General features: G+C 45.6%; 1 protein-coding gene across 4 annotated transcripts in view; it reads left to right on the top strand.

Annotated features, from left to right (window-relative positions):
• PDGFRA (platelet derived growth factor receptor alpha) overlaps positions 1-11107 on the top strand; it is a 51006-nt gene extending 39899 nt beyond the window's left edge. For all 4 annotated transcript variants that reach the window (XM_060654995.3, XM_060654997.3, XM_060654996.3 and 1 more), the window contains exons 20-23: positions 50-149; positions 266-371; positions 1896-2137; positions 8002-11107. In XM_060654995.3, coding sequence (XP_060510978.1) covers positions 50-149; positions 266-371; positions 1896-2137; positions 8002-8149 — 596 coding nt within the window. In that variant the 3' untranslated portion in view covers positions 8150-11107. The remainder of the gene's footprint in view (positions 1-49; positions 150-265; positions 372-1895; positions 2138-8001) is intronic.
• The last annotated feature ends 551 nt before the right edge of the window (positions 11108-11658 follow it).

Genomic DNA, 11658 nt, shown 5'->3' on the forward strand with positions numbered 1-11658 from the left:
GCAGTGTAACGCACGCTCGTTAATCCTGGTTGTTCCCTTTGGTTTTCAGGGGGCACCCCGTACCCTGGTATGATGGTGGATTCCACTTTCTACAACAAGATCAAGAACGGGTACCGGATGGCCAAGCCTGACCACGCCACCAGCGAAGTGTGAGCCCCCTCCCCATCTCGTGCGCCTTGCGTTCATGCCCAGCGGGCGTGTGGGGTGGGGCGGGGGTGCCCTGACACTCCTCCCTGTGCCCACTTGGAGTTGTGTGCTTCCGCAGCTATGAAATCATGGTCAAGTGCTGGCACAGTGAGCCGGAGAAGAGACCCTCCTTTTACCACCTGAGTGAGATTGTGGAGAATCTGTTGCCGGGACAATATAAGAAGGTTTGTCTGGGCCCCTCCAAGCTGGGTGGAACGGCATGGGCAAAGGGAGAAGTCAAGAGCAGGTAGTCACGCGAGCGAGCAGCACAGTTCAACGCTGTTTTAAAGGAACGTTTCCAAAGGGGGAGGAAGATTGTTTGATCCAGTGGCCAGGGCTTTCATGGCGTGCTCCCCCGGCCCCTGGTAGCGACGATGAATGAAAACCCTCCCCTCTCCTCAGGGCTCCCCTTTTATCTCAAGTGTATGACACCTGTAAGCACTTTATTCTCCAGATGTTCGAGTATCTGAAGCTACCGTGCAGTTAGAAGTCTCAGGGCATCCACAGCCATTAAATCGCTAATTTGAATGCACTTAAATCCATGTGAAATTGGCTTTCACCAGCTGACTGGAAGGAACAACCTCAGCTGTTATCTGTGGCTCCAGCTGGTTTTTTGCGGAATAGGAAGCATTGTTCAAAGGAACAAATGTAATTTCATGGAGACAAGCAGGATATGTTAATAAATGAAACAACTTTCTGCCGAGATGCTGTGAAGGAGCCCCAGACACAGTTGTATAATCAATACAATTTCTAAGATTCAGGTTCGTCAGTATGTAGAGTCTTCATATTTATTGCTTGTCCTTCTCATAGAGGAGCAGCGTTAGGTCGTTGCATGCGGAACTGGGCGTTAAATACTTGTGTCTATTGATTATCTCACTGCCCGTTACAACTCCCATAAGTGAGGCAATGAGGAGGCAAAAGGAAATTAATGGTGGCTCAGTCAAAGATGCCCTGGCTGGTTAAGTAAGATGTATGGGTGGGAAGAGACTGGAATTGGTCTGGAAAATGAAGTCTTTTTAGATCCAAGTTCTGTAAGTTTTGAGTTAGATGTCTCCAACGTTTAGGGATCAGGAAGGTTTCAGGGGTGGTGCTTTCAGTGGAAGTCCTTGTCCCCTCTTATTGAGACCCATCCAAGCCCTGAAGAGACTATGTATTGGGACCAGAAGGCTCCCCGCTAGTCCCAGAGAAGGGAGTGTGTGTGCATGGAGGTGGGTGGGGACACAGTCATAGCTACCGACTCAGTGAAGGGGTTCATTGTATCTTTTTTTAAACAAGTTTATTTGGAGAGCGACCGAGAGAGTGGGGGAGGAGCAGAGGGAGAGAGAGAGAGAGAGGGAGAGAGAATCGAAAGCAGGCTCAGTGCTATGCGGGGCTCAAACTCAATAACCGCGAGATCATGACCTGAGCCAAAACCAAGAGTCAGTCGCTTAACCTGCTGAGCCACCCAGGTGCCCTTGGGGCTCATTGTATCTTAAGGAGAATGAGAGATCCCATTGGTAGGATGGCAGGAGATGTCTGCCATCAGTGGTCCTTTCCCCGTGTCTCACATCCCTGGGATGTGACAGTTGACAGCTGACTCTCCTTCAGTTGTCTCAACCCCGCATCTGTGCGGTAGCTTGGAAACACAGACGGTTAAATATAGTTCTGAGCATCCTTTCTGCAGTTCAGTGGGTGACACTTGGTTAACCACGTGAAACGCATATCTGCAGAGCTACGAAAAGATTCACCTGGACTTCTTGAAGAGCGACCACCCTGCTGTGGCGCGCATGCGCGTGGACTCGGACAACGCCTACATCGGCGTCACCTACAAACACGAGGAAGACAAGCTGAAGGACTGGGAAGGCAGCCTGGACGAGCAGAGGCTGAGTGCAGACAGCGGCTACATCATCCCTCTGCCCGACATCGACCCTGTTCCTGAGGAGGAGGACCTGGGCAAGAGGAACAGACACAGGTAGGGCCTCTTGCAGAGCTCCCCTCCGCCCCCCAGCTCACCTGAAGGAGGGGAGCCATTGCCCTGGCGACATCAGTGTATCTGTTCGAGGGGAGCGGTGGCAGAGCCTCCGAGGGGTCTGTTTCCATATGTAAATGCTTCCCAGATGCTCCTCATACCTGCCCCGTGGGGCTGGGGGAGGTATAGGGCAGGCAGGGTGGAGAGTCTTTGACCAGAGTCCTCAGGTGTTTTGATCAGACTGTCGCAGCCACTCTGATTATTGAGATGCTAGAAGCCTCTCTTGCTGTTTTCTGCACTGGTCATGGAACGGAGGAGAGAGCTGAGAGAGAGGCCAGCTGGGCTATTTGATGCTTCATCAGTGGATCTTACCCCTAGCTGTAAGCTCGGATCACCTGGGGAGACTAGAAAACCGATCTACGCACATCACCCAGACCAACGAGTTAGAATCTCTGGGAATGGGACCCAGGCGCTTCCTGGCTGATTTGTTCTTCCTTTTTAACTTTGTATAATGGAAGACTTCTAACGTGCCCGACTCAAGTTGTACAGTGACCTGTCAGTTAATCTGTCACCCAGTTTGAGCGTGCATGAACTCATGGCCAGAATGCATGAATCCACTACTACTCTCCTTGGATTATTTTGAAGCAAATCCTAGACATCGTGTCATTTCACCCGTAAATATTCCATCTTGGGTCTCTAAAAGATAAAGGCTCTATTTAAAAAATGTTTTAAGTTTATTTATTTTGAGAGAGACCGAGAACGCGAACGGGGGAGGAACAGAGAGCGAGGAGAGAGAATCCTAAACAGGCCCTACGCTGTCATCGTGGAGCCTGACCTAGGGTTCAGTCGCACAAACTGTGAGATCATGACCTGAGCTGAAAGCAAGAGTCAGGTGCTTAACCGACTGAGCCGCCCAGGCCCCCTATGACCCTATTGAAAGAAATAACTGGAGTTATTAAAAATAACTTACGATGCCATTTTCTCACCCCTCCCCCACCAATTGACAATAAATTGTTAGGAGCATCAGATATCCAGTGGTCAAATCTCCCCGACTCTCTGATAAGTATTATTTTGCATTTGTTTTATTCTAATTGAGATGCAAATTAAGAGTGACACATGGCCTTTAGTTGCTATGTCTCTATGCATTTGTCTTGCCTCTTTTTACCCACTTTGCATAGTGTTTGTGAAGGACCCGGAGCGTTTGGCCATCACATTCTCCCGTTCAGAATTTTGTTGATTGCATCCCGTAGTGCGCCTTCATGTGCTTTATCTCCTGTATTTGTTGCAAACTGGTGGTCTAGAGGCTTGATCTGACTCAGGTTAGATTTTTTGGCATGTGTGCCTCAAAGATCGTGCTGTGTCTTTCCGTTGGGAGCTGCATGCTGTCCAGTGGCCTCCCCTTTTGTGACATCAACAGCCATTGTTGATCATTACCTGGATCCGTTAACTTACAACCAAAGCGATGCTAATATGCAGCCGGGACTAGAACCATTGGTTTGAACGTCCAGACGAGGGGACTGTGTCTTTGGCCTCCGCTGTCTTTGCAGGGTCCTTGAACAGAGGCAGGTGAAAGTGATGTGCCTCCTTTTTACATCTTCATTGAGGATGTTTTTCTCCCTTCTTCCTCTTTTGGTTAGCTACATGTAATTATTTAGGCAGAAGCTTATGGCATTATTATTTTGGAGGCTTGTGATTGTGACATCCCTTGCTGTTGGTGTGAACCAGGTAATTTAAAAAAGTATAATTGTGTTTTTTTGTTTTTGGAATGGGTTATGAGGATTGGAGATTGCGCAAAGTGCTCTGACTTACCTTTGCAAAAATACGTTTGTGTTGTTTTAGCGGTACGCGTCTCCAGCTTTTGGGGATCTGTGGTAGCCTTTGACCCCAGATCTGCCATCCATTTGGTTATTTTGTATTTGGGGGCTCTGAATAATATTTCAGTGACAAAAAAGTTTTGCTTCATTTTTTTTCTTTACTTATTTATTTTGAGAGAGAGAGAGAGAGAGCCAGTGAACAAGCTGGGAGGCACAGAGAGAATCTCAAGCAGGCTCCATGCTGTGAGCTCAGAACCCAAATGGGGCTCGAACTCACGAACCGTGAGATCATGCCCAAATCAAGAGTTGGACACTTAGCCAAGTGAGCTACCTAGGCACCCCAAAAAGTTTTGTTTCTAAATTAAGTTAGAAGGTTGTAGGGACTTTCACCATTCATGAGTTTGAGCCCCGTGTCGGGCTCTGTACTCACAGCACGGAGCCTGCTTGGGATTCTCTCTCTCCCTCTCTCTCTGTTCCTCCCCTGCTCTCTCTCACTCTCTCAGAATGAATAAACTTAAAAAAAGAAAGTCGTGTTGATAAATAACACAAGAAAGGTGCCCAGAACTTTTCTAGGCATATACCAGGCTGTAATGCAGAGTTTGACGTATATTACGTGGAGAGAACAATTCTAGTTGATAGAAAGTGGTTGTGTTAGATAATTAGAACCTCTGGAAGGGCAATACATTTGGTCTTCTAATTGTGCAGAGTATGTCCCAAATGACTACACCAGGTCAGGTGAAGCTGTGGTCCTCACAGATGGGCTGAGCACGGGGAATGTCTTGGTTAGCTTGGGCTGCCATAACACAAAATACCGTAGACTTGGGGGCTTAAACAATAGACATTTGTTTTCTCACAGTCCTGGAGGCTGGCAGTCCAAGATCAAGGTGTTGGCAGGTTTGATTTTTCCTGCAGCCCCCTTCCTTGGCTTGCAGATGGCCATCTTCCTAATGTGTCCTCTCATGGTCTTTTTCTGTGTGTGTATCACAGGTGTCTCTTCCTCTTACAGGGACACCATTTCTATTGGGTAAGAGCCCCACTTTAATGACCTCATTTAACTGTGATTACCTCCTTAAAGGCCCTATCTCCAAAGATAATCACAATGGGGATTAGGGCTTTCACATGTGAGTTTTGTGGGGAGGGGAGGGGGACACAGTTCAGCCTATCCTAGTGAAGGGGGATCCCAGGGCTGAGATGCTCTAGGTCTAGGAAAGCATGATGATCCTGTGGAATCTTCTTGGGCTCAGGGGGCTTGGCCTCGGGAGGGGAATGGGTATGAGAAAGACTGGGCCTTGCTTTCTATAGAGGGTTTGGGGCTGCTGGGTCAGGAATATCAGGAGCCAGGCCCTGGGCCACAAGATGGGCACTGTGGCTTGGGACTCAAAAGTAAGCCCAGTCATCAGCTTTAGGACCACCATGAAGCCTGGCAAGCTGCAAGGATGATCTCGTGCCGAGTCTCTGTGGAAGTTAGCTTCCTCCACGCCCATACCCTTGCCTTCTCTCTGTGAGGTAGACTGGCCGAGAGAGGAGCATGTCAGGCCCAGGGGAGTCAGTGCAAGGGGAATGACTCCACTGTAGGACTCAGCTGTAGAACTTGCCCCCAAGGAGGGGACCTTAGTCCAAATCACAGCATCTAGAGCAGTCTCATAAATGCAGGTCCTGGCTGGGTTAGGGCCATCTCCAAACATTGACTCCGGCCTCCAGCTATTGGCCAGGGCCCCATGAACCGGGGCTGGCTTCCCAGAAAGAGAGGTTGTTGGGACAACATGGTTATCAAGACCAGCCAAGTGGACTTGGGGTTCACAGTGAGGCTCCAGGACCAGGGTGTAAGCCGAGGGGAGGGTAGAGTACAAAGTAAGAACGGAGACAGAAGCTCTCAGTCCTAGGGAAAGGCCCAATCTGTGGGGTTGTGAAAAGACACCTCAGTGTAGTCACCCTGCAGGTTCTAAGAACTCTCCAGGCCACCTTTGGGATGGATGGCAGCAGACCATTTCGCATGGGCTTCTATATGCCAGGCTCAGTTTTCTGCCTGGAAACTGAACTGACCTAGAGAGGAGGGGGAGAGGCAGAGGAGTCAGGCCTGGCCCTTCGGGAAGGAAACAGCCAGCAGGGCTGAGAGCCCCTATTGGGCACGTGTGTGAGACTGCCTCCTCTGGCTGGCCAGCCAATGGTATGGTTTCTGTGTTATGTCTACAGTTGCAGCCTCACGGTGAGAGCAGACCGTCCTGCCTATCAGCAGATAACCTGCTTGTGGCAAAAAGATATATATAGAAATTTCGCAATCCAAGGCAGGATAATGATAAGGCGGTAAGAGTTCAGAGACAGGAAGACAGGGAATCATGACGGGCTAGAGACTAGGGAGAATTATTTTTCTAAAACTCCTTGTGAGAAATTTTAGACTTTCAGAAAGATTGAGTGAATCCATCTACCACTTAGCCTTAGTAGTTGTTAACATTTTGCCATGTGTGGTTTATCTAACTATACATATATATGCATATATACACGTATATACATATATATGTATATATATGTAGTTATACCTATGTTGTGTCTATACATAATATATAATAATATGTACTACATATTTTTTTTTAAGTTTATTTTGAGAGAGAGCGAGCACATGTGTGAGCAGGAGAGGAGCAGAGAGAGGGGGGGAGAGAGAGAATCCCAAGCAGACTCCACACTGTCCGTGCAGAGCCCAGCGTGGGGCTCGATCTCATGAACCATGAGATCATGACCTGAGCCCAGATCAAGAGTCGGATGCTTAACCGACTGAGTCACCCAGGTGCCCCAATACTACATATTTAATAACATATGATATGTAAATATACATGTACCACATACACACCCCTACTTTTTTTTCCTTGCTAAAACTTTTGAAACTCCTGCGAACATCTCCTAAGAATAAGGATACTCTCTCTCTTACATAATTATAACAGCATGATCACATGTGAGAAAATTAACAACTGTTTCCTGATATCTGATATTCAGGCCCTAATCAGGTAAGGATTTGAGTGATAACAATAATAATAATAGTAATAACTAATATTTATTGGACGCTTTGTATGTTGTAGGTCCTGTGCTCAGTGCTTTATGGTTATTATCTTATTTAATTTCCCTAACAGATAGGAATATTGTCAGGTACTATTGTTATCTCATTTTATTTAATGTAATTTTTAAAAAGTTTTTATTTACTTATTTTGAGAGGGGGTATGAGCGGGAGAAGGGCAGAGAGAGAGGGAGAGAGGGAGAATCCCAAACAGGCTCCGTGCTTTCAGCACAGAGCCTGACTCAGGGCTCGAACTCATGAACTGTGAGATCATGACCTGAGCCGGAATCAAGAGTTGGATGCTGAACTGAATGAGCCATCCAGGTGCCCCTGTCATCCCATCTTATAAGCCAGGGAACAAGTTCAGGGAGTTAAGTGACTCATGTGACTCCTACAGCTACTAAGTGGTGGGTGATTCCAGACCTAAGGCTTTTTGACGATAGAACGCTCCCTTTCGGCCGCTACTCTAGTGAGTAAGGAGCCTTCACCCGCCTTCATGACTGGGGCCAGGGAACGTGGGGGGTGGGTATAAAGAGGAGGGGGAGGAAGGCATTCCAGGGGCGTGGGGTCAGATGCCGACAACACCATTTGGGTGCTCGGGAAATTTCACAGCAAGGGACTGGCTGGGCTGTGGTTTGCAGCTGATTTCATCCCCCTCTGTCTTTTGACCAGGCACTGCTTACTCTCTTTTCAACTAGGACTGCGTAGGGAAAGAATCGTGGCAGCGTGTTAGCAGCTCTGCTGAAAGATTTGACGGGAGAGAAGGAAGGCGGAAGGGTGAAGGTGACCTGGGGGTTCTTGGTTTTCCACTGGGCCCCCTGCAGTGTGGTGGATGATGACTAGCTGTCTGGCTTGGTGGCAGGATCTTGCCTAATTCGGTGGCCAAAGGATCTTGCAGAAAGAGCTCCTTTGCCTTTGGTGGGGGGGGGCGGCCACCTTAGTCACACAACCGTGGTCTCGTTGGTCTGTACCTGGGCTTAACCTTTCCTACTCTCTCCCTCCACCAGCTCGCAGACCTCAGAAGAGAGCGCCATTGAGACAGGTTCCAGCAGCTCTACCTTCGTCAAGAGAGAGGATGAAACCATCGAGGACATCGACATGATGGATGACATTGGCATAGACTCCTCAGACCTGGTAGAGGACAGCTTCCTGTGACTGGCAGATTCAGGGGGTACCTTCCACTCTTGGAGCCACCTTGGATCCCTTTAAGAAAACCACTTTATTGCAATGCAAAGTTGGGGAGGAGGACTTGGACGATGTGTAAAGAGAAGTTCCCAGCCAAGGGCCTCAGGGAGCCTTCTAAATATGGATGAATGGGATATTTCGGAATGAACTTTCTTAGCGTTGCCCTCGCAATGCTTTAGTAGCATCTCAGCGGTGTGTGAAGTTTGGAGATAGATGGACAAGGAAATAATAGGCCACGGAAGGTGAACTTTGTGTTTCAAGGGCATTGGTGAGAGTCCAACATACACGATTTACATTTGCGAGAAAACTCCAGCATTGTAATTATGTAAATAACTCTAACTGAGGATGTGTTTAGATTTCTATTAACTGTCTGCTCTGGACTTCTGAAGAGACCACTCAACCCATCCATGTACTTCCTGCTTGAAACCTGGTATCAGTTGCCGTTGAACTTTCCTGGGAAGTACATGCAAAACCACTTTTGAACCTTAAAAGGTACTGGTACTATAGCATTTTACTTTTTTTTTTTTTTTTTTTTTTTTTAGTGTTAAAGAGATAAAGAATAATAATTAACCAATCTTGTTTACTAGATTTGGGTCATTTAGAAGCCCAGCCACTCATTTTCATATTGTAATCTACTGTTACTCAGTAATGCTACATGTGTAATGTGTAACACGTTTTCCCTACAGAGAAAGCACAATTTAAAAAAAAAGATTCTTACTAAGTAGGCGACAAGTTTGACAGTTTGTGACATTTATATCAAATAACCGATGTTTCTCTATAAAATATGGTAATAGCTTTAGTGGATTAAATTTAGTTGAACATAGAGAACAGTAAAAGTAGTGTCTTCCAGGAAGTCAGTGTTTTTAACTGTGTGCCGAATAGGTTCCCTAATCCGTTGTACTAAAAACAATTAACTGCCCTCTGAAGTAATGGGATTTGAAAGAAACAAAACCCCGAAATCCTAAATGTTCGCAATCTAAAGGCATAAGCCTATGCCTAACATGACTTGTCATGTTACTACCCAGTGGAAAATATAATCATCGGTAAAAAGACTGGATTTGCAGAGGTCGTTTTCATGCTTGGTGATAACTTTGGTGGATCCCCAAATCTGTGTTTTTAAAATTTTACAAACCCTAGAAGGGTCAGAAGGATGCCTTGAATATCAGCCCCCTTTCTTTCATCTCATACCCCAAAGAGAAATAGTTTGAAACTGTGAGAACATAAAGGCATTATTTAATGAATACTGCATGCGCATTAGCCTGGATCCTTGGTTCCCAAATGGGATCGCAACTGGGAACACCAGATTCTAGGTCCCCACCCCAGATCTTCTGAATTATTAAGTCTGGTCAGGAGTAGGAGCCTGTCTTTTTATAAACTCCCTGGCTGGTTTGATTAGCCAGGTTTGGGCAACACCAGCTTAGGGTACAGGAAGTTGCCATGGGAAACAGATAATTTGAAATTTGGAACTAGGCTAGAAGTCAGCCATGCAGGAAGCCTACCATTTAAGTCCTTGGCTTTGGGTCAGTGATGTTTAATGCCATATATGTGGCAATTGCTGCCCTTAATTTAACTTTCCAGTCTTAGCTGAGGCTGCGGAAGCAAAATCTTGGTTTAGCAGTCTTTCCAAAAGTAAAGACATTGCTCCCTACTGCATGGGGGACCTGAACTTGCCACCCGCCCCCCCCCCCCCCAGCCCCCCAGAGGCATGTACAGAAATGATGCGATTCAGAGTGCCAGGTCTCTGTATAACCAGGTTAATATTTTGGTGAAAACAAAAAAAACCTAAAAAGTTGTGCTGAAATTTTGGGGTGACATAGCAGGACACATTGTCACCTCCATCCAAACTGTCAGACGGATTGGGGTGGGTTCATTGGCATTCTCTGCATTTCTGCTTCATTGCTGACACCATATGAATGAAACATGGGCTGTGATCGCCGCAATCACCGTCCGTGCTCCTTGGAAGAAGTAGCAGCAGAAACAAGGTACTTGACTACCTAGTGGTATAATCTCAGTGCAAGCCCCAACTTTCTTACCCACCTTTTTCATACTAAGTGTGAAGACTGAGCCAGCTTGGCCAATTAAAAAAGAAAATCTGACTAGGTTCTGTAGAGCCAATTAGACTTGAAATACATTTGTGTTTCTAGAATCACAGCTCAAGCATTCTGTTTATCGCTCACTCTCCCTTGTACAGCCTTCTTTTGTTGGTGCTTTGCATTTTGATGTTCCTTTGAATTTTGTGTGACATCATGGGGCTGGATGAAAATTCTCAGACAAGCAGGTTCCAGTCCTAATGAATACTCCCACCTAAGTTTTTGTGTGACTGCATCTTATTTTTTTTTTTAACAGTGTTTTCATTGTATCACAGACTTGTTTCCTTTTTGGCCTCCTGCAAAATCCCCAGATGAAAATTTGCCAATCCTTCCTGCTTTCTGTTTTTATGAAGACAATCAAAGCTGGCCTGAGAAACACAATTTGTGACTTTTTTTTAAATGATCAATGATGTCCTTAAAATGTGGTCTGCCAATCTGTACAAACGGTCCTATTTTTGTGAAGAGGGACGTGACATAAAATGATGTTATACATCAATATGTATATATGTATTTCTTTATAGACTTGGAGAATACTGCCAAAACATTTATGACAAGCTGTATCACTGCCTTTGTTTATATTTTTTTGACTGTGATATTCCCCACAGGCACATTAACTGTTGCACTTTTGAATGTCCAAAATTTATATTTTAGAAAAATAAAGAGAAAAATACATAAGTGTTTCCAAAACAGTGGTGTGGTGAATGTTTGTGAAGTAACTCAATAGGTAGGGTCTACTGATAAAAAATGTATTACAGAACGCCCCGTTCGTGTTTTTGTTTTAAAACATGTAAATGAAGATCTTTATATTTCAATAAATGATATATATAATTTAAAGTTACACTAAGGTCCCAGCATTTTTGTTTTTAGCTGAATCACATAAATTAAAGCAATCTTGTTCCATGCGCTTTCTGAGCAGTATTTCAGTAGGGCTTCATATCGTGGTTTTGATGAAACCAATGGGAAATTTAAGATTTAAACGTTATTTGAGCGCGTTAGTTTTCAGACACAGCGTTTAACTTAAAGATAACCGGCACTCGGCTCATCCTCAATCCTATTGTTTGTTTGTTTGAATAGCATTTTATTGCACCGTGTTTTTCTCCCCCACAGGAGCACAGGAGTGCATTTGCAACATTCAAACATTGTAGGTGTGTGTGATACGAGCGATGAAAGGCTTTCTTCACTATATCTTCTTCCCTGTCCCTGTCCGGGTTCCCAGAGGCAGAATTGCATCTTTCATCTTTCCACCCTCCTCTCCGTGCATCTACTTATGTATCCGTATATACATCTCTATTTTTGCTTCATGTTTTACCTAAATGGTATTTACTTTACGTAACGCTTTGTAAAGCGCTTTTTTTTTTTCCTTTTTTAAAATCGGCTTTATTTCCTACA

The sequence above is a fragment of the Panthera onca genome, chromosome B1, assembly GCF_046562875.1.
Source record: "Panthera onca isolate mPanOnc1 chromosome B1, mPanOnc1 haplotype 2, whole genome shotgun sequence".
NCBI classification, from domain to species: Eukaryota; Metazoa; Chordata; class Mammalia; order Carnivora; family Felidae; genus Panthera; species Panthera onca.